The sequence below is a fragment of the Myotis daubentonii genome, chromosome 4, assembly GCF_963259705.1.
Source record: "Myotis daubentonii chromosome 4, mMyoDau2.1, whole genome shotgun sequence".
In the NCBI taxonomy this organism is placed as follows: domain Eukaryota; kingdom Metazoa; phylum Chordata; class Mammalia; order Chiroptera; family Vespertilionidae; genus Myotis; species Myotis daubentonii.
In genome coordinates, this window is record NC_081843.1 from 42,418,117 (window position 1) to 42,445,372 (window position 27,256).

The window sequence follows — 27,256 nt, forward strand, 5'->3', positions numbered from 1 at the left end:
TCAGTGGAAGCTCTACAACTAGAAGGAAAGAAAGAAGAGCATTGAGACTGAGTAGGATGTGCAGAGGCACCAAGTACAGAGCCCAACCCAACAAACTGCATATTTCAACTCCTCGCATGCAAAAGAGACACACTCAAGAAGCAGAACCAGGTTCGGAGGAAGCTGGAGCCGGACCAGGATGGGCCGGCGACATGGAACCGCTGTACCAGCAAACGCACAAGCCTGTCCACTAGTTCCAGTCTCACATGGGACGCTGGGAGACAGCAGACAAGCAGTCTGTGCACTTAGTAGAAAACAAAATCCAAGCAAGCATACCAGATATTCAGCCACTAAGAACGCCTGGAGATTTTATCCAGCAAGGAGCCGCCCAACAAAAGACAGAATGCCAAACTTCATGTTGCCCCGGTGAGGTCGGGACGGCCCCGGTGAGGTTGAAATGGCCCTGGTTAGATCGGGACGGCCCCGGTGAGGTCGGGACAGCCCCGGTGAGGCCACGACGGCCCCGGTGAGGTCGGGATGGCCCCGGTGAGTTTGAAATGGCCCTGGTTAGATCGGGACAGCCCCGGTGAGGTTGAGACGGCCCTGGTGAGGTAGTGACGGCCCGGTGAGGTTGGGACGGCCCCGGTGAGGCCATGACGGCCCCGGAGAGGTCGGGATGGCCCTGATGAGGTTGGGACGGCCCAGGTGAGGTCGGGATGGCCCCGGTGAGGTCAAAACGGCCCTGGTGAGGTTGGGACGGCCCCAGTGAGGTTGAAATAGATAATAAAGACCAATATAAACTGATGAACAAAAATAGATGCAGAGGCAGAGCAGCATTGAACAGACTATCAAACTACAGTGGGAAGCCTGGGGAGGGTTTGTGGGGGTGGGGGGGTTAAGAGATCAACCGAAGGACTTATATGCATGCATATAAGAATAACCAATGGACACAAAACACGGGGGGGGGGGGGGTAGGGGAGGCTGGGGGAATGTCAAGGGTGGGAAAAAAGGAGACATATGTAATACTCTTTGTAATACTTTAAGAAATAAAAATTATTTAAAAGAAAAAAAAGAAAATATAAGTTAAAATCAAGATAATGCGAGACTTGACTATGGAAAGTTTTGTTAGTAGATACCGAGTACCATTGTTAGGTTAGGTGGCTCAGGAGGCGGCGTAGGAAATAAAGAGAGTTGAGTGAATCAGAAAAGGAAAGGTTTTATTCTGCGTCCCCAGGCGACCCACGAACCCCAAAGACAAGACCCCTGAATTCGTGCCCACAGGGAGGGGGCCTTTGTTTTATACTGCGGTTGGGTGAGGGGCGGGGACATGAGCTGAGGAAGTTTCTGCCACAGGGGGTCAGCAGGGTATTCAGGAAGGAGTCAGTATCTGTGTGGGGGTCATGTGGATTCCAGGGAGAAGCCGGTATCTGTGTCTGGCACGCTGATCTGTTTGAAATTCCAGGGAGAGTCTATTATCTCATCACACGTCTGCATGCATCTGATCCTGGGCTCTCTCCGACCTAACACCCATTACTTGCAAAGCAATATGCTACGAAGTCTTGCAAATAAATTGTCCCTGCCCTTGAGAGCAACACCAAATAGTCCTTTTTATTTAGTTTCTAATTCTTTGCTGAATCTGAGATAGTAAATAACTAATACTCTTCATTTCCATTTCCACAGGCATTGCCTACACCTGTGCTGCCCAATATCACAGGCACTAGCCAGGTATTACAACTGATCACTTAAAAGGTGGCTACTTGCCCTAGCTGGTTTGGCTCAGTGGATAGAGTGTTGGCCTGTGGAGTGAAGGGTCCTGGGTTTAATTCCATCAAGGGTAAATGCCTAGGTTGCGGGCTTAATCCCCAGTGGTGGGTGTGCAGGAGGCAGCCCATCAATGATTCTCTCTCATCATTGATATTTCTATTTCTTTCTCTATCTCCCTTCCTCTCTGAAATCAATAAAAAAAAGATGGCTACTCTTGAATGGAGATGTGATGAACATGTAAAATACACACTGGATATCAAAGACAACAGGAAAAGCGGAATGTAAAATATTGCAATAATTTTTAATATGGGATCACATGTTGAAATATTTTAGAGCTACTAGGCTAAATAGTAAAATCAATTTTACTGATTTCTTTTACTCTTTAAAATTTGGCTAGAGTGGGGGGAAGTAGGAGAGTAAAGATGAGATAAATGGTGATGTAAGGAGACTTGACTTGGGGTGGTGCACACAATACAATATACAAATGATGTATTATAGAATTGTACACCTGAAACCTATATAATTTTGTTAACCAATGTCACCCCATTAAATTCAATAAAAAAATAAAACTTGGCGCTAGAAAATTACATGTTACTCACATATTCTATTGGTCCAGCCATGGGCAAACTACGGCCCACGGGCCGGATCCGGCCCATTTGAAATGAATAAAACGAAAAAAAAAAAAGACCGTACCCTTTTATGTAATGATGTTTACTTTGAATTTATATTAGTTCACACAAACACTCCATCCATACTTTTGTTCCGGCCCTCTGGTCCAGTTTAAGAACCCATTGTGGCCCTCGAGTTAAAAAGTTTGCCCACCCCTGAGTCTAAACTCTAAGGACCTTATCCACAGATTACCTTGGACTTTATTACAAAGAGTAATTAACAATTATTCATACCACTCTTTAATTCTCCTCTTGTTAGTATTTCTGTGTCTGGCCAATCATCTACATTCCTTATTACTTGAAACCATATCCTTTACTGTGAGGATTATGAATGATTGTGGAGTTTGGATAAGGAAGAGGACCATAATTCTACTGGAAGTCTTTTTTTCCAATACCTTGAAACAGAGAACATCACACAGAGAGATAGCATAACGTACACATTTCCCGACTGGTGAATAAGATCTAGAAATGCCCCTCCCCCGAATTCCCCAATTTCCAAGCCAGTGAGGCTGGACTTCCTTTGCCCAGGTTCATCTTTCCTCCTCACTGCAGTGACCTCCCTTCTGTTACAGCAGGACGAAAGTGTTTGCCTATCCTATCAGTAGTTACTGTTACCGAATCTCTGCTGTCTCCTTGACTCATTTTAATTGCACAACTGCCCATGCAGGGGCCACAAAAAACAGTGAAGTAGCCATTTAGCTTTATAACTAGTCACATTCTTTATTTAAGGCAGAAAAATGGAAGTCTTCGACCCCAAGAAGCACTTTTTAAAGGAATATAATCTTTATTCTCTACTCAACTGATTTTCTTCCTTTAAAGAAACCTGATTTAAGAGGACTATTCATTGTATATTTAAAAACCACTTATGAAACAATTTGTACAAGGGATTTGTAAAATTTTACTAGATCTTGATAATAAAACCAGTAAGTTTAAAGAACAGCAACAATGAAACAAGGGTATTTTGAGGCTAGTGTAACTATATATATGTATAAAACAAACTAAATAGTTAAAAATAGCTCATTAAAAATATAGTCACGGAAACTTACTTTTATGTTTTAGAAATCATACTATCAAATATTTATTTTGCTCCAGCCTTGTTTTATTAATAAACTACAGGCCCGGTGCACAAAAATTTGTGCACTCGGGAGGAGGGGGGGGGTCCCTCAGCCCGGCCTGTGCCCTCTCGCAGTCTGGGACCCCTCGGGAGATAACAACCTGCTGGCTTAGGCCTGCTCCCGGGTGGCAGAGGGCAGGCCCAATCCCTAGGTGCAGCCCCTGGTCGGGCTCAGAGCAGGGCCGATTGGGGAGTTGGGGCGCCGCCCCGTCATGCACAGAGCAGGGCGGATCGGGAGGTTGAGATGCTACCCTCAGTCATGCTCAGGGTAGGGCCAATTGGGGGGTTGGGGCACCGCCCCGTCACACTCAAGGCAGGGTCGATGGGGAGGTTGCGGCGCCACCCTGTCACGCACAGAGCAGGGCCAATCAGGGGGTTGGGGTGCTGCCCCCTGTCATGCACAGAGTAAGGCCGATAGGGGAGTTGGGGCGCCGCCCTCTATCACCCACAGAGCAGGGCTGATCAGGGGGTTGGGGCGCCGCCACTCTCACACTCAGGGCAGGGCCGATGGGGAGGTTATGGCTCTACCACGTCACACACAGAGCAGGGCCCATGCGGGGGGGGGGTTGGGGCACTGCACCCTGTCACACACAGAGCAGGGCCGATCAGTGGGTTGGGGCGCCACACCCTGTCACACACAGAGCCGCAGGGCGATCAGTGGGTTGGGGAGCTCCTCCCTATCAAGCACAGAGCAGGGCTGATCAGGAGGTTGGGGCGCCTTCCCCTGTCACGAACAGAGCAGGGAGGATAGGGAGGTTGTGGCCCCGCCCCGTCACACACAGAGCCGCAGGGCAATCAGAGGGTTTGGGCGCTGCCCCCTGTCCCTCTGATCCCGGTGCCGTGCCGGGAGGCCTCGCAGCTTTGCTGATTCCGGTGCTGGGAGGCATATTACCCTTTTACTATATAGGATAGAGGCCTGGTGCACGGCTGGGGGCCGGCTGGTTTGCCCTGAAGGGTGTCCTGGCTCAGGATGGGGGTCCCCACTGAGGTGCCTGGCCAGCCTGCGTGAGGGGATGATGGCTGTTTGCAGCTGGTCACACACCCTTCAGGGTGGGGGTCCCCACTGCGGTGCCGGGCCAGTCTGTGTGAAGGACTGAGGGCTGTTTTCAGGCTGGCGGGTGACTGAAGCTCCCAACAGCTTCTTTTTTTCCTTTTTTTTAAATTCTGGGCCAGCTTTAGCTCTGGCTCCAGCTCTGAGGCCTCTGCTGCTGAAAGCAGGTATCTGGTTTGTTTGGGTTCTATAATCGAAACACTGTATCAACTCCAGCTCTGAGATCCCAGCTGGCTGAAAGCAGGTTTCTGGGGTTTTGTTTAGCTTCTATATTTGTAACAATGTTTCAAACTGCAAGCTCAGAGGCCGGCAAGGCAGGCGGGGAACATTGATTTCCTCCGTCACTGAAGCAAGCAAGCCTCATGTTAGCTTCAAGCTGCCTGGCTGCCGGCCGCCATTTTGGCTGGCAGTTAATTTGCATATCGCCCTGATTAGCCAATGGGAAGGGTAGCGGATGTACGGCTAATTACCATGTTTCTCTTTTATTAGATAGGAAGGTTGTTTTGATTAGAATTTGATTTTTTAATAGTTTATATTGAAGTTTGGTATTTTAAACAAAATACTTTAAAGTAGAAGGCACTTTAGAAATCAGAGTATTATACTCTTGTTTTATAGATGAGCTTTAAGTGATATTCCCAAGGTCACATACCTAAGTGATGGAAGCAAAACTGAACACATGTATGTTGACCCCAAGTTCAGCTTGTTCCACTGAATTATGCTTCCTTAGTCCTTCTTTAACTTTTATCTGGTTAAAGGAAAAAAAGAAATATTCAAATTCAAAACTATACAACTGGAAAATTATGTTATCGGGACTAATAATGCTTTGTTGTTCCATTTATTTGAAATGGAAGTGTTTTTAGTAATATGAATAGATGTGAAGCTGGATGGATGGGAATGGGCAGATCCCACTCATCAAGCAGAAAATAAATCCTGTTAAAATGGTGGTAGGTATCAGAGGCTCATATAATTTACTAGAAATTTCCAACAGATTCCTTATCTTTTAGCAAAGACTGTTAAGGGGAATGAAGTCTGGAATGGGGGGGTGGGGGTGGGGTCTGTTATTCTCTTCAGCTTGATCAAAACTGAAAATATTTTATTTGAAGGTACTAAGTGTTTTAATGAACATACCACTGTGGAATGGAAGGTTTTGGCGTAAATACATATATTATCCTATACTTAAACTATATTTTTGGAAGTTAATATAACTATGGATATCATGCTAGGACATCATTGCAGTGAAACTATTCCCTGTAAGCCTATATTTTGGTCACTATTAATGGGTAAACAAGATAGCATCTGATATCTATTACCACGAATTACTTATTTCTCAAAAGTTTCTAAGTTATCTCCAATAGGAGCAATAATAGAGGGTTGTACTCTTTCTGCTTTAGTTTCTTCTTCTTAAAAGAGCAAACCTTATTTTGCATCTTCTGGGATTATTTTTTCCTGTTCAAGTCTTTATTAGTAATCTATTATGTGTCAGGTACTCTTCTGGATTCAAAGAACATAAATATGACTAATACCTATAGTATGCTTAAAATTTCAACTGAAATAAGTGGTGAAGGCAAACATATCGTGAGGATACTGTACTCTAACATACTAATTGTGCCTAGTAAGCTGCTAAAGAGGACTCAGTTACACAAAGACTGTCTTACTCCTCTGGGAGAGATTTAGTTGTTGAGCTTGAGAAGTGAGACATCTTTTACAATACTTTTTAAAAAATGAAAATAAGTCTAATGTCAGTCATAAGTTAAACTTTCGCCAGTATTAACGATTAGATAATAGCCATCTAAACAAGATTCAGAATAGGTGAGAAAGTTGCCAAAGACTAATTTCATTTTACTTCAAATTTGCTCTGTGCCATCCTTGGTTAGTCATCAAATCATGGGGTATTTTAACATGGTACCATTCTTTGTCAATTATGACCATAGAAGATCGACTTTCAGTTTACAACAAAAACAAAGAAAGGCAAGGGAATAAATTAAATATATGCAGTCTTGGATTTTGAAGATAACAGCAGATGAGCAAAATCCATAGGCTTGTATCAGAAGCATATAAACACGTTTCTTCTTAATTCTAAAATTGAGCACTTATAAAAGGGATGGATAGAAATAAGCAAAGACAAGTATTCTCTCCTTTACTCAAGACAAGACCATTTCCTAGAGTTGAATCAAAAGATAAATGTTATAACTTCATAAGAAAACTTAAGCTTCATTTACTCATTTAATAAAAGAGTTCAGCTTGCCAAAACCGGTTTGGCTCAGTGGATAGAGCGTCGGCCTGCGGACTGAAAGGTCCCAGGTTTGATTCCAGTCAAGGGCATGTACCTGGGTTGTGGGCACATCCCCAGTAGGAGATGTGCAGGAGGCAGCTGATCGATGTTTCTAACTCTCTATCTCTCTCCCTTCCTCTCTGTAAAAAATCAATAAAATATATTTAAAAAAATAAATAAAAAAAAATTTTAAAAAAAAGAGTTCAGCGCTCTCAAAATATATATGTGTATATATATTTACACTAATAAAAGACAAAGATGCTAATTGACCGTAACTTTGCGACACCCAAGCCACACCCACCAGCCAATCAGAGCAACTATATGCAAATTAACCTAACCAAGATGGCAGCCGGCAGCCACGGACCTGGAGCAAGCAGGAGGCTTGGTTGCCCCGGCGATGGAGGAAACCAGGCTTCCCGCCTGCTCTGGCCGGCTGTGGCGTCCGCAAAAGGCAACAAAGTTTCAATTATAAAAGCTAAATAAATCCCAGATACCTGCTTCCAGCCAGCCTTCACTGGGAGCTTGGGTGGCTGGGGGATGTGGCCAACCTGCAAACAGCCATCAGCCCCTCACTCAGGATGGCCACACCCTCATAGGGTGAGGGTCCTTGGTGGGGGGCTTGGCCAGCTGGCAAACAGCCATCAGCCCCTCAGCCAGGCTAGCCAGGCACCCCAGCAGGGACCCCTACCCTGAAGGGGGTGTGGCCAACCTGCAAATAGCCATCAGCCCCTAACCCAGGATGGCCACACCCTCATGGGGTGAGGGTCCCTGCTGGGGGGCGTGGCCAGCCTGCAAACAGCCCTCAGCCCCTCACCCAGGCTGGCCAGGCACCCCAGCAGGGACCCCTACCCTGAGGGGGCTGTGGCCAGCCTGCAAACAGCCATCAGCCCCTCACCCAGGCTGGCCAGGCACCCCAGTGGGGACCACCACCTTGAAAGGGCTGGGGTCAGCCTGCAAACAGCCATCAGCCCCTCACCCAGGCTGGCCAGGCACCCCAGCGGGACCCCCACCCTGATCCGGGACACCCTTCAGGGCAAACCAGCCAGCCCCCACCAATGCTCCAGGCCTCTATCCTATATAATAAAAGGGTAATATGCAAACTGACCCTAACAGCAGAGTGACTGGGAATTACTGGTCACTATGACACACACTGACCACCAGGGGGCAGATGCTCAATGCAGGAGCTGCCCCCTGGTGGTCAGTGTGCTTCCACAGGGGGAGCTCTGCTCAGCCACTAGCCAGGCTGCCAGCTGCCAGTACAGCGGTGGTGGTGGGAGCCTCTCCCACCTCCTCAGCAGTGCTAAGGATGTCCGACTGCAGCTAGGCCTGCTCCCCGCTGGCAAGTGGACATCCCTCGAGGGCTCCCAGGCTGCCAGAGGGATGTCTGACTGCCACCTTAGGCCCAATCCCCAGGAAAGCGGGCCTAAGCCAGCAGATGGTCATCCCCTGAGGTGTCCCAGACTGCAAGAGGGCACAGGCCAGGCTGAGGGACCCTCCCGAGTGCACAAATTTTTGTGCACCGGGCCTCTAGTATGTGTATATATGTATATCTGTATCTCTAGAAGGAAAAGTTTCTTCCTATTAAAAATGCTTTTAAAGGATCCCTAATGTGTTTATATACCCAAATAATTTGTTACTAATACTTCACAAGGAATATCATTTTATTACTGTAATCACAATATCATAATTTCTGTACAGGAATGTATAAATGAACAATAATCAATGCATTGATAATTCATTTCATAAAGAGGGTGAACACACTATGGAACATATAAAGAAAAAATTTTGTAAAATTTCTGACCTTGAAGTGCACTTTTTAGTGCAAGTATTTAAGACACAATAGTGTTCAATTCAGCAAAGTACTGCAGAATGTCATGCCACAGTCCAGTTAATTCAGAGGGTCAGGACATGCAGCTTGTAATAAAATGTCAGACTGTGTATATATATATATATATATACACACACATATATATATGTATATGTATATATATATGTACATACATATATATATATATATACACACACACACACATATATATATATAAAAACCACATGTAATTCATAAAATATATAGTGGTTTATTTAGATGGTTTTAAATGATTTCACTGTGGAATCAGCATAACTGGAACAAACTTCCAAGATCTTAACAGGAGCAATCTTCCTGCTAGGCAATGGCTTTGGCTTCAGGTAGGAATGCCTCCCAGTATTTTATTAGCTGTGAATAATAATAAAGATAAAAGATAGTCTCATTACCTTTTTGTCATTTATATGCATATATCTTGTAGAGCATTAAAAAAACCCTATACAAATAGCTGGCAGTGATTAACATTTTACTAAAGTCTGGTTCTTAAAACCATTTTAATTCCATTATCTGAAGTTTATCAATATAATTCATGTATGAATTATTTAACTTATTAATTACTTCTGGCTAATTTGTTTTTTTATGTAAGCAATATAATTTTCCAATTATATTGGAAAATATCCAAAACAAGATATTTTTATTTTATGCAAAACTGTAAATAAAGACAGATTGTTAGTATAAAACAGATTACCTTAAATAATAAAACTACAATGAGCTTTTCCAATATAAAATGATAACATCTAAATCAGAGAATATTCATATGTTATGTTATTGCTAGCCAAAAAGAATGAGAAAAAAAGAGGGAGAAAAAGACTGAACAAGAATGGGAAAAGAGCCTGGGAAGAATGAGCTGCCAGTCTTTCCTGGATACTCCAGAGAATAGATTGAAGTAAAAACTAACGTTACATTTAAAATAATTCCTTTAAAAACAAACTTACATAACCTATTTATTATCATATTTAAAAAGTCTTATTTTATGAATTAAGTATTTAAAATGAAAATACATATTTTGAAGATACAATGTTATCACCTAATTAAAAAAATTATATAGGCAAGCTTCTAATCCACATATTTAACTGGAGAAAGAAACCCTTCTACTCAAGACATTAAGTAATTTGATCTATTATTCAAATTTATATAAAAACAGAGAAAAACCCACCTCTGCTATTATCTTGTCAAAGTCTTTGATTTAATCTAACATGAATACCATTGTCTCTGCGGGTTAAGGAGACAAATACCACTACTTGTGGCATACAATCACCACCAACCACATAAAATAAAACAAAAATCAAAACAGTATTTTTAAAAATCTAAAGAATATTATTTTTAGTTTAAGTTCTGTCTTTCATGGAAGAGAAGAATTATAATAAGAATTTACTCAAACAGGTACGATCAATAGGAAAATAAAATTAGGAAGATAAGAAAAGGGAAAAGTAGCTTAGTATATTTTTCATAGCCTAAAATTGAAAAAAGTGTATCTCAGCTAGTGGTTAGAAAGAGTAGAGGCAAAAAGGAGTCGAGAGTTTCCAATTACTTTAGCTACCATTTTTTCCTTTGCTGGTATTCATTTTCTCTACTTCATTTCTTATTCCTCTTTAAGTTTAAAAGCTCCTTTCATTGATTACCATCTTTAAAATGAAAAGTACGCCAAAAATAAATTCTAGAAAAAGTTTGTTATAAAAAAAAATTGGCTTACCTGTTGTTGTGTTTGTACTAATGATTCTAAGTACTTGATAATAACAGTTTTAAAATCTTTCACTCGTTCTTTCTGTTAAAGTATAATACATGAAAAAAGGTCCATTAGTATAAAACTAAATTTGATTTTATCATAAAGTTGCAGCAAATATGACATTAAGAAAAGTGTAAAATTATTATACTTGCCTCAAATCTTCCTACTTCTTTTCGAATTGTTTTAGAGATCTGTTCAAAATCTCTTTCTCCTTGTTGTACTTTTGCCTCCCACTAACAAAAACAAACAAAAATGCACAATTATTTTATTCTGGAAAAAAATTACAGAACTAGCTGTCATGATCACTCAATTTAATGTAATACCTGAAAATCCTGAGAAAGCTCAATATTGGCAAAGCCCAGTTGAGCATCATTCAAATTTATACCTAACTTTCCAGTAGTAGAGAAGCATATTAGCTTAATTTCCATTAAAATATTTCATTGTCAGATTTACTCAAAACCAGGATATTTTAGGACTTACTGAATTATAATATCCATTGCTGAATTAACTATAACTACAATGTTATGAAATAATTCTAAGTATAAAATTCGCTATCAAATAATTCAACAATGTTAGATTTTAATTTTCTCATCTTTTTTATATCATCAATTATTTCAAAATATAACAACTACATTATGCTAATTTCAAGACTACATGTTTATCACAATTTATATGCCCATGGAAATAATTTAAATTAGGAAAATTTTATGACAAACATTTAAAAAACATTTTTGTAATAGTAAAATGTCCAGATTTAAAAAAATTTGTGGATTTATGGTCTACTGATAAACATTAAAATCAGTATAGCAATAATAAAATGTGATAGTGAATGAAACAGCTAAAATAAAATGACTGAAGACTTAAGCTATGAAATGATATTTTCCCACTATGTAACCAAAACACTGGTACATACTCGTCCAAGAGCAGGTACATTTACTTTGAGTAATATAAAGGTTGTCCTACCTCTTCAATTTCCTTATTGAAGCATGGCAAAAAAAGTGTATAAATTATAATAAACTTGTACAAATTTATTAAAATACCATATATAATACATATATATGGGGATAATGTTGCCTGTACAACTAAATGAGGGACAAATCCACCTCTAAATCTATTTTTAGATACAAGGTAAGTAATTATCTGAAATGAAAAATTAAAAATATAAATGTAAATCTTTTCCTTGTGTTTCTTTATTCATTCCATGATCATGTCAATGTAAAAATAGGGCTCTGAAGATTTTAGTGAAAATCAAAATGTTAAGGTAATTAAAATATAACACAGTTCATAAAATTACAGAAAAATAGCTAGGTGTAGAATGGTTCAGAAAAAAAATTATGCATATATGAATGATTCACGGAAAATTTTAGTAAAGAGATAAATAAAGCATTTTGTATTAATCACCTCTCTTATTTCATTTTTAGCTTGCTGAATTTTATCTGGTTTGTTAGCAACCATCATTTTTGCCTCAGTTTCACGTTTTTTGAGCAAAGTAATTTGAGCATCTTCCCATTTCTGCCAGCACTTCATTCGATGGTCAAACACACCCTATAAGTGAATGACATAATACTATTAAGTGACAGTTAACATTGAAATACTTTTATACTAGAAGTGCTGTAATACTAAAAGCAATAAAACCTAGCATTTAAATTTTATTCTAATATACTGAAGTACTGAAAATAAATAAAAAGAATATATAAATTTCCATATTCACTTGCTTAAAAACAGAAATCCCTGTGACTGGATAAAAATGTAAGAGTTCAGAATAAACAGCATTGCTCAAGCAGAGGGTCGAATCAGTGATTTGGAAGACAAGGTAGGAAAAAAACACCCAATCAGAGCAGAGGATAGTTTAAGGGACTTTGGGACAACATGAAGCATAACAACATGCAGGTCATAGGAGAACCAGAAGAAGAGAAAGAGAAAGGGATTGAGAACCTAGCTGAAGAAATAATGACTGAAAACTTTCCTAACCTGGTGAAGGAAAAAGACATATAAGTCCAGGAAGTACAGAGTCCCAAACAAGATGGACCCAAAGAGGCCACACTAGGACACATCATAATTAAAATAGAAAAAGTTAAAGACACAGAAAGAATTCTAAAAGCTACAATAGATGTAGGAGTTATGGCAAAGGTAAAACTACTACAGTCAGGTTATTTCAGGGGGGAAAAAATTAGTCTTAACTGTGTAAGAATTAAAACTTTTTCTCCATTTGTTTTTCTACCCTTGTAACACTAAAAAATAAAAGATCCAGAACCATACTTGCTCTTCATAAAATGTTATCTTAAAGAGCAATCCTATATAATAAAGAGCTAATATGCTAATTAGACCAGATAGTGGAACGACCTTCCGGACGACCTTCCAGAACAATCAGTGGGCGGGGGATGGGGCCACAAGGCAGCAGGCCTACTCTTGCACGATTTTGTGCATTGGGCCTCTAGTTCAGTCATAACAATGTTTATCTTTGTATGTCAAGATAATCCACTCTATATAGCCTGCTCCTTAAGAGGGATAGATTTACACTGATGATCCACTCTAAACCTCCATCCCCCCCAAATATTTATGATAGACATTTGCATGCAAGCTCGTCTAGGTTGGACAAGGTTGCAGTTGAATTTTCCTGGCCCACCATGAAATCTGATGCACAATTTTAATTAATTAATACCATATTCTAATTCAGTAAACCTGAAAATATGCTGCCCAGCTTCCTGGAGTCCTGAAAGGAAGCTGATTAGTTACCACCAAACAATGAAGCTTTTAAACGCCTTGGGGAACCCATCTATTGATTTTTAAATATATAATACATTTTAATATTTATTAATATTTAATATATATAATTTTATAAATTTGGATTCCCTGTAAGAATTCTTAATAAAGAGTTCTAATGCTAAAAATGATACCCATTACCACCCTCAATCCCTGACCCTACTCTAGTGGTTCACAGAGGGCGAATACATAAGAATGCATGCAGAAAGTTTACCACTTCATAAATGCTTGCTAACAGTACTAGTCAAAATATAATGTCTTAGATGTCAGAGATGCTGTACTGTACAAAAGAGAAAAACTAGAGTTCCCTGGAATATGAGGCCAGCCCTATGCAATGTTTTGATTGTACAATTTATCTTTCTTTTGGGCGCCAATTTCTGATGTTCTTAGCTTCCATTTTGGCTCTATATTCTAATTCCCTAGTTTCAAAATTATCATCAGAAAAGTAGTCTTAGTATGGATAAAACAAAAGGCTAAGGAATATTAAATAGCTATTAGAAGTAAGATTTTATTATATATAAAGAAAGAAATGCAATGGTTTATCATTTGTAAAGATGCTTAAATTCACACTAAAGAAATCAAAATGTATACAAAAAATACCTTTATTACTGGGTGGGAGAAGGATATAAATGTTGATGAGAGTACAAAGAAGTATAACCTCTTCAGATAGTAATATGGCACTAATTAATGAAATGCATATACCCTTTGGCCAACCAATTCTACTTCTAAGAATTTTATGCCCAAAGAGTTATTATCAAAATACTTAATTTATGATTGGGTTAGTTAAATAATTCAAGGTACACCTATATGCTATATGATGGAATAATATGCAACCATTAAAAATGTAACATGCTGACATAGAGACTTCTCTAAAACAGAGTAAGTGAAAAAAGCAGGCAAAGAACTGCATAGAGTATGCTTATTTTTTAAGGACTAAGAAAGAAATGGAAGGAGAGAATGAGAGAGACAAAAAATTAAGAAAATAAATTAGCTTCACATATATGCATAGCTAATTCTGTAAAAATACACAAGAATCTAAGATCATTTGATTGAGGGAAGAAAGACTAGAGGTCTTAGGTAGAAAAGAAATTTACTTTTTTGGTCTATTAGAATTATTATGGGCATGTATTTTTTATTCAAATACAAATAAATTAGTTTAAAAATAAATTAAAAAAAATAAAGACCACAAATATTCCCTGTCACCCTCTTCTGTAATTTCTCAACTCCTTGGAGTGGTTGACCTGTGCTAGGTTTCATTAGAAAACCAATCTGAAAGAGCTTAGTTTATGTCAAGGTATAACTTGACCATAGCTCTTAAACTCTTTTAGTTCATGAATCACTAATTCATATTTCCCAAAAAGTGTTCCATATATGTAAAAATATATTAAATGGAAAATGATTACTGTTCATATGAATTGGAAGTCTCTAGATTAAATAAAGTTAAATATTTAATTTTTTAATACTAGATATTTCTGAGTTTTTTACATGCACTCTGAGTGTACAAGACAGGGATATTGTATACATTATTTACCAAACTCAGTTTATTGTGGTATATCTTTTGGTGTCAGTGTTCTGTAGAACATACTGTAGGAAACATGCATATAACTGTAATTCCACAAAACGTAAAAATACAGCAAGATGTGAGCAGTATGAGGCAAACTCTTTTTGAGGGATTAACATCGATTACACAGATAGACCATCCCTGCCAGGTAGTATTTTTTTTCCCACGTTAGCTCTTCTCTGCAGGTCCCTCCTCACAGACATTGCCCAGCTTCCCTTTTGTACCCACAGATTTTTTACATGTGTTATACTTTTTTACAACAGCTCTCATGCTAGTGGGAGCTCTGGAATGAGGTGAGAGGTGAAATATAAAAAAAGGAACCATTATCTATAAACTGGATTTCTGTATATCTCAAGTTACCTATATATAAAGTATACTCTGATAACTGCTATCTATATTAACATCTTTAAATAACTGAAAAGAAAAAATTAACCACCAGGAATATAGAGTACATCTAAGAGTAAATTTAAGCAAAATTGGTAATTTTACCAAACCTAAGAAAGCACCATTCTTAAGAAAGCTAAGAACCTTTTAGTAAACTGTCACCATTAGCTTTAGAACTTAATCATCAAGAAATGTACAATGTATTACTGTTTGACTGTAGATGAATACTAATTTAATCACAGACATCAGCTGAACAAATTTTGCATTAGAAAGCAAGGAACAAGTTAAAAGGTAAACTCTCAGTTCCCCGTTCCATGATAACTAATGTTCATAATACCAATCCAAAAACAAGATCTTCAAGTATCTTCTGAAACATAAGATAAATAATATTTAGTTTAATTGTTGAAAATTGGAGATAACTGTAGAATATTGATTTTTATTAGTTAACTGGATTATTTTTCAACTATTCAGAAATTGAAGACTGTTCATCCTTAAACACTGCCACTAAATAACTGAAGCTAAAGCCACCATTAAACATATTTGAGGAAAAATTCTGATTCTGTCCTTCTTCTCAATATAGCTTTACTAATGATAGTAAAATCCAGTGGGTAGTTTCAGTGTGTGCTACAATGAGCAAACAAATGCTACCAGTTAGCCCCAAGGTGTATATGTAAGTAAATGTAAATTCGTATTTGCCATTTCTCAGACCTCTTAAAAACATCAATTCTGTCTACTGTACTGTCCAACTCATAGAGAAAAAAATTTAAGCTACGAATAATCATTGTGAAGCCATTTTAAATGTACTACTATAGTATTTCCACACTTAAATACATGCCAAATTCCTTTATAAGCAAACCACTGAAGTGAGAAGAATTCAAGGAAGACTGCAAAACAAGGCTTACTTTCACTGCAGCAATAAGACGAATGTAGTCACTAAGTAGTTCTGAAAACATATAAAAGTCAGCAAAAGCTTGTTCTTGATGTAACTGGTCTATCTTCTCCTCAACCTCTGCAAGCTGAGACAAAGCTCTAGATAAAGCAGTATGATCCTCAGAATTACCTAACATGGCAGCACTTTTAGCAAAGGCAGCTGTGTTGGCTGAAAGTTCTGAAATAGAAAAGTATTCACTTTTAATGTTCACTAGTAAAGTTTTAAAATATTGCATTTTTTACCTTCTCTCTAAGTTTTATCTATTCACGAATTGCTCAAATATTTTAAAATAATTAACATAAAAGCATAAATACTAACTGCTCAAAGCTCTACTGAAAGTTAAGAAGAACCACTGCCTATCTTCCCAGAATATGAACTATGCTTAATAATTTAATAATCTGCCTCCCCCTTTTCTCCTGAAGTGCTTACTCTGTCTATTCCTTAAAATGTATATATATAAATATATTTATATTTAATATGAAAAGCATTGAGAACACACAATTGATTTATACTACTTTACCTTTAAACATTTATTTGTCATAAAAAACAATGTCCGTAATTCTGAATGAGAATATTTAGCCAACTGTACATACAATTCTCATAGATCTTATTCTTTTTTTTTCTTTGTGTACAATAGTGTTTAGTGAACATTTAAGAATTTCTAGAGATTTTGAACATGATCATTTTAGATACTTCAAATAAAAATAGATGTCTATAGGCTGGTCAATGACTAACAATTACATTGCTGAAAATTGCTCTGTCGCTCTGCATTATGTAAGGTGCTCTAAAAGAACCTGAAAGCCCATTTGCTAAGATATATACAAATGGCAAAAGCTATTATAAACTGCTTTCAAAAATTAGATTTCTGTAATTATTTGATTAAAATGTATTGCTGGTAATGACACATACTAAATTACTTATCAAGAATTTTAGAAATCGAACACAAAAAGCCTTCTTTAAAAATTAAAAATAAAACCAGGAAATTTAAAACTTGTAACTCAACTTTTCTATAAATTTTTAACAAAAAACCCAGATTTTTAAATAAAATGGTTCAAAAATGAAGAAAATATTTCAGAGTTTTCTAGAAAATACAGGCAGGCACAAAACAAATATTTTAAAGAAAAAGTTCAAATACCTATTTTTGAATCTCATATTTCTTATTATAATCAGTTACTAAGACATCTTTACTCATTGAATAATAAATACATTTAACAGAGTTAATCAAGTGAACAATTTTAATCCATAATTCAAAACATATTTTATAAGCTCCATATTTTTCTACTTCTAAACTAGAAGTTAAATTAAAATAGAACAAAAATATATTAGATAACAAAGTTGAAATAGAAAAACATTCGTTTAAATTATTGTTTTCTCTCTTCCATAATAACTTCAAAATACTCATCCTAATAAAATTTAAATAAAATGTTTCAACTAACTCATGGTGCTAAACAGATAAATAATAAAGCAAACAAACCTTTTCTATGACAGACCAAGGCTTCAACATTGGCATGAAGTTTCCTAAGTTGCTGATCCAGATTTTCAAATTGCTGCTGCTTTTCTTCAAACCACTAACAACAACAAAAAAGAAAAATGGAGCTAATTTAGCCAGAACAAACCACTGTAAATTAGGTTACCAATAGCAAACACCATTCCTTGTTTTAAAGCAACAAATTAACCATGGGTAACCATAGTAGTCAACTGATGTTGCTGAGAACTAAACTCAATAAGCAAATTAATATCCTATTTTCTACTTGTACAGCTTTAAAATGCAATTGTTGGGCTCATTAATTCATCTCATTATTCAAGTCGAAAAATCAGCTCTTACTGCATCCGATTCATTCATCTTGATTGTCATTTTGTTGACAGCGTCGGCAGCCTTGTTCACCATCCTCAATATTCCTGCTCCACTCAGAGCCTGTGTATTAACTGCTCTAGGCAGCTGGAATTGAATGACAAATAAGGGCAAACAAACCGGTTAAAAGCCTGGAGGTTTAACTGGCCACAAAAGGGATTGTCCCCTCTTCTTTGCCCCCCCAAAAGGAAGATAAAAAGGAGGTTGTATTTTCTTCACTCTCATACATTTCAATAGTGAGATCTAATTTCTCAAATATACTACTTGTACATTCTCAAAGGAAAACTTAAAAAATAGACTTTCCATTTGTTTTTCTTCTGCACGTTTACATTTAGATGGAACAACAGTATGTTTGTCAAAATATATTAAGTAATTGCCAAGCACCTTAACACTGGCCACCTGTTTGCTAACAGAAATAAACTGTTCATAGAAAAGAAGAAAGTCTTGAGAAAAATCTCTTTATGCCCAGTTAAAACTGTATGATTTTTAATTTTTAAAAAATTCTGGGATTCAAAATATTTTTAGAAGATCTTAAAAGGTAGCAACTGTGCCAAACAACTCAAATATAAAGAGCAGCAAGGTTATTATAATTTAAAGTCTTTCAAGTTACAAATTTGCATTTCAAAACCTTAATCAGAACATTAGAATGTACACATAAATACATTCAACAGCTATCTCTAAATATGTGCTCTGAATAAATTTATTTCAGTACGATCACTAAGTAACAATTTAGGACACTGAAAATTAGACTATATAAGTCATTCTTTCAAATCTGGTTGGCACTGATAATCCTATATTTATCCATGCAAAGAAGACATTTTGCTAGTAATTTAGAGTAAAGCTAATTAAAGCACTAAGCAAAAAAAAAAAAAAAAATTAATGCTTTATTTCATCTGTTAATACACTTACTTACTGGACATCTCTATTCTTATATAAATTATTACACTGAAAAATATAAATACTGAGAACATTTATATACAAATTTTTTAAATAGAATACCTCTGAACTTTCCAAGAACTGCCTTAAATCAGGATCCTGTAGTAAAGTGGGATGCTTTACTGTTCTTTGAAGATACCTAGATTTAAGAATAAAATTGCTTCTTTACTTATCAGTAGCACCTTATTTTAAATTTTATTTCAACAAAAGAATAAATAGGTAAAAAGATGTCCTCAGTCTACCTCCTTTCACATCAGTCTGCCTCACTCTATTTAGAATCATAGAGCAATTTAATGATTCAAAAGGTTTTTGTTCATTTGAAAATTTGAATTTATGTAAAAAGAGATATGGCAAAGAATGAGGTGGGAGTGGAGAGAGGTTAAGTAATATACCAAACTTCTCACTGCAAAGTATAAAACTATATATGAGTTTATCAAATAATTTTAATTTTCGATAGTTGCTATGCTCCCAGTTATTACTTCAGAGTCCTAAGAAACACATTACTATACAAATACCAATCAACTATATATATACTAGAGACCCAATGCACGAAATTCGTGAAAGAGTAGGCCTTCCTGCCCTAGTTGGTTTGGCTCAGTGGATACAGCGTTGGTCTGCAGACTGAAGGGTCCCAGGTTCGATTCTGGCCAAGGGCACAAGCCCAGTTTGTGGGTTCGATCCCCAGTAGGGGGCGTGCAGGGGGCAGCCAATCAATGATTCTCTCTTATCATTGATGTTTCTATCTATCCCTCTCCCTTCCTCTCTGAAATCAATAAAAATATATTAAAAAAAAAAAAAAAAAGAGTAGGCTTTCCTTCCCCCGGCTGCCGGCACCGGCTTCCCTCTGGCACCCAGGACCCAGGCTTCCCTCACAGCCCCGGCTTCTTCTGGAAGGATGTCTGGTCTAATTAGCATATTATGCTTTTATTATTATAGATACAGTAGGTCTTTGGGTTAAGTCGGAGATCTGTTCCTACGGCGTGATGTAACATGATTTTGCCGGAAGGCGGAACCCACCTACATCACTCCCATGAAGCACATACACAGCAGTAATGAACTGAAACAGTAAAAAAAATTTAAAAGAAAGATAACAATTCCTGACCTTCACTTGCAGTAAATAGATAATAAAAAACGTAATACACATACTGTATGTAAATACATCGAATGACGGAGCTTTATTTTCTTTATTACAAACTAGAGGCCCGGTGCACGGATTCGTTCACAGGTGGGGTCCCTCAGCCTGGCCTGCACCCTCCTGCAATCCAGGACCCCTCGAGGGGCCGAAACCCAGCAGTCCAACATTCCCCTGAGGGATGTAGCAGTGCCAAAGTGGCAGGCAGTCAGGGAGGATCCCCAGCCGGGGCCGGGCACAGCTCCCCTGCCACTTATCCTGGCTAGCTACACTTGACACTGCTGCCACCACCGCTTGGTAGTGCTGCTGGAGGCGGGAAAGGAGCGCTGCAGCAGCTGCACTTGCCAGCCATGAGCCCAGCTTCTGGTTGAGCAGCACTCCCACTGTGGGAGCACACTGACCACCGGGGGGCAGCTCCTGCGTTCAGTGTTTGCCCCATGGTGGTCAGTGTGCGTCATAGCAACTGGTAGACCAGTCGTTCCGGTCCTTCGGCCGTAATGTTCACTTAGGCTTTTTATATATATAGGTAAATGGGAGATGGCGACATAACAACAAAATTACATACATGGAGTCAGACGTAATCCGAGGACTGTCTGTATATATTTCTTACTATGTACTTCCAAAATGGAGAATAGCTTACCAAATTATTTCCTTATCAGCAGATTTAAATTATAAAATCAGCTTTTGTACTTATTTGACAAGAACTACATTTTCACTATTTCTACTTTAAAGGTTTTGCTATTATTGATAAACTAGAGGCCCGGAGCATGAAATTCATGCGAGGGTACAGTCCCTAGGACTGGCCTGCAATCAGGGCCATCTTCCCCAGCTGCCCAGAGCCAGCTCCGCCCCCCAGCCACCACCCACCCCCAGTTCCCCGTTCACCATCAGGCAATCGGAGCCTGACGGATGGGGGAAGGGACCAAGAGGTTGGCTGTTCCTGTCCGTTTGCCAGCCCCACTCCTGCTGAGAGTTACCTCTGTGTGTGGGGCGACTGGTGGGGCAGGGGCCCTCGCCTGGCACCACCTGAATCCCCTGCCACCCACCTCTGGTTCCTTGTTTGCCATCAGGTGATCGGAGCCTGCCAGCCAGGGAAAGGGACCAAGAGGTGGTCAGTGCACCTCATAGTGACTGGTCGAGTGGTCATTCTGGTCATTCTGCTGTTAGGGTCAATTTGCATATTACCCTTTTATTATATAGGATGCCTTCCTTATATGAAATTACATAAAATAAGAATGAAAAGTAGGGGCTGAGGAGAAAGCAAGATGGCGGCATAGGTTAACGCCGGAGATTGCTGCCTTGAACAACCACTTCAAAAAACAACTAAAAGACGGAATGGACATCATCCAGAACCACAGGAAGGCTGGCTGAGTGGAAATTCTACAACTAGGAGGAAAGAGAATATCATACCCACACTCAGAGGAGGCGCAGTGCTGAAGTGAAATACTCAGGTGCGGAGTGTGCGCACGGAGCGGGCTGGAGGCGGAGGGCGCGGTTGTTGTTTTCAATCGGGAGGGAGTTTCAGACTCTGAGCTCCGGATCCGGGCGAGTCTCTAGGGACCCAGACTCTAACGGGAGAAGAGGGACTGTCTGGCTTCGGTCGGAACTTGAAGGCAGCTTTCTCTCCGAGGTTTGCAGCGGTTGCTGGGACTCTGTGAGGCAGAGCCCCTAGGGACGGGACTGAGAGCAGCCATAACTGCTTGCTCTGCCCCCGCCCTGTAGATCCCCGGGGACCCAAGCCCTGCGCAGAGCCATTTGCCGGATAGCCTCAGGCAAACACTAGAATAGCACCGCCCTAGAGATCTAGCACAGAATTTCTCCCACTGCAGACACAGCTGACTCTCATAGCCAGTTGGCCTGGAGGTCAAATCACCCCCAGCTTTGCCGACAACAATCAAGGCTTAACTACAACAAGACTGCACACAAAGACCACAAGGGGGTGCACCAAGAAAGCATAAAAAATGCGGAGACAAAGAAACATGACAGAAATGGAGGATATAGAGCTAAAAACTGCAATTTTAAGGTCTTTCAATAATTTTCTAGAAACTGCCGATAAATGTAGTGAGATCCTCAAGAAATCTAATGAGACCCTCGATGTTGTGATACAGAACCAACTAGAAATTAAGCATACACTGATTGAAATAAAGAATATTATACAGACACCCAACAGCAGACCAGAGGAGCGCAAGAATCAAGTCAAAGATTCGAAATGTGAAGAAGCAATAAACACCCAACTGGAAAAGCAAAATGAAAAAAGAATCCAAAAATACGAAGATAGTGTAAGGAGTCTCTGGGACAGCTTCAAGCGTACCAACATCAGAATTATAGGGGTGCCAGAAGAAGAGAGAGAGCAAGATATTGAAAACCCATTTGAAGAAATAATGACAGAAAACTTCCCCCACCTGGTGAAAGAAATAGACTTACAGGTCCAGGAAGTGCAGAGAACCCCAAACAAAAGGAATCCAAAGAGGACCACACCAAGATACATCATAATTAAAATGCCAAGAGCAAAAGACAAAGAGAATCTTAAAAGCAGCAAGAGAAAGAAACCCAGTTACCTACAAGAGAATACCCATACGACTGTCAGCTGATTTCTCAACAGAAACTTTGCAGGCCAGAAGGGAGTGGCAAGAAATATTCAAAGTAACGAATACCAAGAACCTACAACCAAGATTAATTTATCCAGCAAAGCTATCATTCAGAACTGAAGGTCAGATAAAGAGCTTCACAGATAAGGAAAAGCTAAAGGAGTTCATCACCACCAAACCAGGATTATATGAAATGCTGAAAGGTATCCTTTAAGAAGAGGAAGAAGAAGAAAAAGGTAAAGATACAAATTATGAACAACAAACATGCATCTATCAACAAGTGAATCTAAGAATCAATTGAACAAATAATCTGGTGATCATAATAGAATCAGGGACATAGAAAGGGAATGGACTGACTATTCTTGTGGGGGAAAGGGGTGTGGGAGATGCGGGAAGAGACTGGACAAAAATCGTGCACCTATGGATGAGGACAGTGGGTGGGGAGTGAGGGCGGAGGGTGGGGCGGGAACTGGGAGGAGGGGAATTATGGGGGGAAAAAAGAGGAACAAATGTAATAATCTGAACAATAAAGATTTAATTTAAAAAAAATGAAAAGTAAAGAGAAACATCATTATTAAATCACTATTAGCCCAAATTTAGACATTTTCTGTACTAACCCCCTCCACATTTCCCTGTCATCTATAATAAATTACCAAAAGGTCCACTATTGATGATTCTTGATTACTTACAGATCTAATCCTATTTTTAAAAAATTGCTCTTTCCTGCCCAACTGGTTGTTATAGCTTAGTGGTTGAGCCTCGACCCATGAACTAAGAGGTTGCTGACTTAATTCCTGGTCAGGGCACATGCCCCAATTGTGAGCTTGATCCCCTGTAGGGGTTGGGCAGGAGGCAGCCGACCCATCATCAATGTTTCTATCTCCCTCTCCCTTCCTCTTTCTCTATAAAAAAAAAATTTAAAAACATTAAAAAATTGCTCTTTCCTCAGATTAAAGATTACATAAATATTTCAATTATATTTTACCTCACAGTTAATATATGGTTATTCTATTTCTGTAGAATAAACGTAGTCAGTAATTGTTTCTACTTTTTTACAAGATTATAAAATATGCTAAGGAAAACTTTCTGGGAAAAAAAATGAATACTTTTTCTAAAGTGAAATTCTACACAGTGGTTAAAATTACTATTTTATCATGGGTTTTTTTGTGTATTTAAGTAAAATATATGCCATATTAAACTTCATTTTAAGTCATTAGGCCACATAAGAAGTTTTTATAATATAAATAGAGCATTTGGTAGATATATGCAAGACAATCTACACTGCAGCTTAAAATAGCATTTGCTGTCTATATAATCAAGCCAAAAAAGAAATGCAGCAGGAACACTAATCCAGTAAATTTAAGAAATGTTGGTATTTTCCCACTGGAATTTTACTTACAATTTTAATACTGAATTTATCCAGTACTATTAAAGTAAGTTATTTCATAGTTTAGACTGCTTACTGCTTAAGGAAGTTTGCATAAGTTGTTCATCTGAGTGCACACAACAACTGGTAAAAAGCTAGCACTCAGACGTATGTGAAATAAAGAAGAAGGAAGACAAAACACCTAGTACACAACCTTGAAGAAATAGTCCAATATTTCAAAACTACATGAAAATACCTACTACTACTTATATCCTAAAATAGCTTCCCAAAGTGAATTCATATTACATAACATATTCTTTTCTTTAAGATTTATAATGAACAGCAGCATATTAGGTGCTATGAGGAGTACTGCAGGAAATAAACTGCCTAGGGTTTTGTTAACAAAACTCAACTTACCATAGATTTCCTTTATTCACCTATCACATGCTAGCATTGTTGAGGAATTGATTATAGAAAATGATATTCTAAAAAAAGACAGTAAAATTTTTCTTCTTAAGGGTTACATGAAAGTAAAGAGCAACTAACCATTAAAAACAAAAATATTAAGCTTACATAATGTTAAAATTAAGAACATAAAATTAATTTTAAAATTAATATTGGTAAATATATACCAATTCAGAATTAAAGTGAGGAAGATTGTTGATATATTAAAAAAAGCATGAAGGAATAACAATGAAAAGGGGTATGGGAAGAAAGAGGAACACACAAGGAAAACAAATGAAAGATGCAATGCAATCAATGAAAAGTAAGTATCAGACTCAACAAGAGGTGGTCAGTAGTTGTTCTTCATATTTGCTGTAAGAAAAGGTTAGTCATAACTTTAGAAGAATTACTTAGGGCTTTCAAGTTACTATTTACTTACCCCAAACAAAACAAAATATGAAGTAGTTATACAAAATGCTTAAGAGGAACAAAGTCAAAAATATGTCCGTGCGAGATTCAAACACATGTGCTAATAATGAGAATTAAAAAGGGCAAAAAGAACCTGATTCTTTCATGACATATAGTTGTTCATTCAACAAATATTTACCAAGCATTTACTTCATTACCAGTTATTGTTCTGAGGACTCAGAATGTATCACTGAACAAAAGAAAACAAGATCAACTTCCCTAGGGTAGGTTATATTTTAATAATATAGACAATTAACTGTCTAAGTTTCGTAAATTATGTGTATGTGACAAGGTAGTAAATGCCATGGAAAGAAGGAAGGACAGAAAGTAGAACAAATGAGATCAAGTGTGTAAGGTTTTGTTGGTGGTGATTTTAAAAAGGTCTGAATGAAGCCCAATGATCAGAACACGTTTTACTGACAGGTGATATTTGAATTTTAAAGAGGTAAGGGAATTAACCATGCAGACACCTGAGAACAAAAGCTTTCTAGGCAGTGGGAACAGCCCATGAAAAAACCTTAAGGTGGAAAACTGCGATCTTTGAAGGGCAGCAAAACGATCAGTGTGGCCTCGAGAGAGTGATCAAGGAGGACAGGAAATGGAATAGGTAACAGTGACCAGTGCACACATCATGTAAGGTTTTGTGGGCCATTAGAAAGACTCTGGCTTTTACTGAATGAAATGGGGAGGAGGTATTGATATGATCTGATTCATGGTTTAAAAGTATGACTCTGGCTGCTATATTGAAAAAGAGTACAGTACACCTGAAATTAATATAATATTATATGCCAACTGTAATTTAAAAAGAAACAATTATTTAAATGAAAAAAAAAAAAGGAGTAGAGGTGCAAGGATGGAAACCGGAAGAATTAGGAGCCGACAGCAGTTATTTCGGGGCATTTGGACTAGAAGAGGACTGGTGGGAAATGGTTATATTCCAGGTACTAGAAGGAAGCAATAGGATTTCCTGATGAATTAGACAATCCTAAATATCTGCCTATACTCCAAACTTCTTGATGTGAAATAGTGGATTTATCAATCTACACTGACTGTTCAGGCCTTTCCAGTGGACTTTTGGACACTTGGCATGACCACATTCCAAAATGATACAGAGATGAAGAATGAATTGAAGTTAAATAACTTGCCTAAGGTCCATAGAGTGTGCAGTACATAATGAAGTGCAGGCTTCTAAAGAGAAAAGGATTCTAAATGTGCACACTATTATCATGCTACTCTATATTTCTGTTTTTATTTGCAGAAGTGTATCCTTACTTACAATATGGACTGAATATGCTCTTAAGATGTGAAGTACTCCCAAGAAAATCAAGACAGTGATCTAAGAAATACTCTTAATAGTAGTTTCTGCTTAATTCACTGAGTGTGGCAGGGAAGTACTTGAGTTCTTAACCACTCCTTTCTTTCAAGAGAGTAATCTGGATTCTCTAAGTTGAACAAACAAATAAATGTGTAAATGTACATACAAAGAGAAGTACTTCTCTGACCTACAAGATTCGATGTGGCTGGATGTTCCACAGATATACCTATCCTAACAAATCAATTTTAAGAAATGCCACAGAACAATTACTTCAGAAAATTTATTCCAATTCTTTTGTTTCCATACCTTAACACCTATATTTTCTTTAGTCATCTTTCTAGTGCAAACTAAACTTTCCCCTCAGTAGTACACTGTTTCCTTTCTTTCACTACTGCAAATTCCACTAAAGTGGTATTTAACAAGTAACATTTGTCAGTAAAGAAACTGTCTTCACGTATACACTAGGTTAGATTTCAGTATTTCCTTAAAACTCTCCTCAATGTTTCATACTGCTGAATGCATTCAAGTTACAAGAAAGGTGAATGTAGAATCAAATTATATGAGCTTGGTACAATAAATCTTCATTAAGTTCCTTATCAAGCATGCCATCTGAAATATTTCAAATTTACTCATAGAAAAATAGGACTTGAAAGATTTCTCAGAGGGTCATGGTTATACTTCCAGGGACTAAGCAAAAATAAGGTAGAGCAGTATTTACCTTTAATCTTAAAAAAATTCAGCCTATGACATCTTTCACAACAGAAACAATTCTAATGTCTAACCTAAACATCTCTTGATGCGATTTAAATCCTTTCTTGAGTAATTGATTGTCACAGACTAATCTCACCTTTTTTTGCATTTTTTAATTTGCAATTAAAGTTGACATACATTATTATATTAGTTTCAGATGTACACCCCAATGATTAGGTATAATATAACTTACTAAGTGATCATCCCAATGAATTTCATACCCATCAGAAAACATGCAGTTATTATTGACTGTATTCCCTAAGCTGTACTTTACATCCCCATGACTGTTCTGTAACAACCAATTTGTACTTCTTTTTTCTCTTCATCT

General features: G+C 38.0%; 1 protein-coding gene across 1 annotated transcript in view; it reads right to left on the minus strand.

The window, feature by feature from the left end:
- Positions 1–8,491: 8,491 nt before the first annotated feature.
- The window catches only part of SNX2 (sorting nexin 2), a 50,511-nt gene continuing 31,746 nt past the window's right edge, over positions 8,492–27,256 (minus strand). Inside the window, exons 8-15 of the mRNA XM_059693783.1 lie at positions 18,929–19,004; positions 17,903–18,016; positions 17,552–17,645; positions 16,049–16,254; positions 11,840–11,983; positions 10,591–10,671; positions 10,406–10,477; positions 8,492–9,063 (exon numbers count right to left, since the gene is read on the minus strand). Coding sequence (XP_059549766.1) covers positions 9,013–9,063; positions 10,406–10,477; positions 10,591–10,671; positions 11,840–11,983; positions 16,049–16,254; positions 17,552–17,645; positions 17,903–18,016; positions 18,929–19,004 — 838 coding nt within the window. The 3' untranslated portion in view covers positions 8,492–9,012. The remainder of the gene's footprint in view (positions 9,064–10,405; positions 10,478–10,590; positions 10,672–11,839; positions 11,984–16,048; positions 16,255–17,551; positions 17,646–17,902; positions 18,017–18,928; positions 19,005–27,256) is intronic.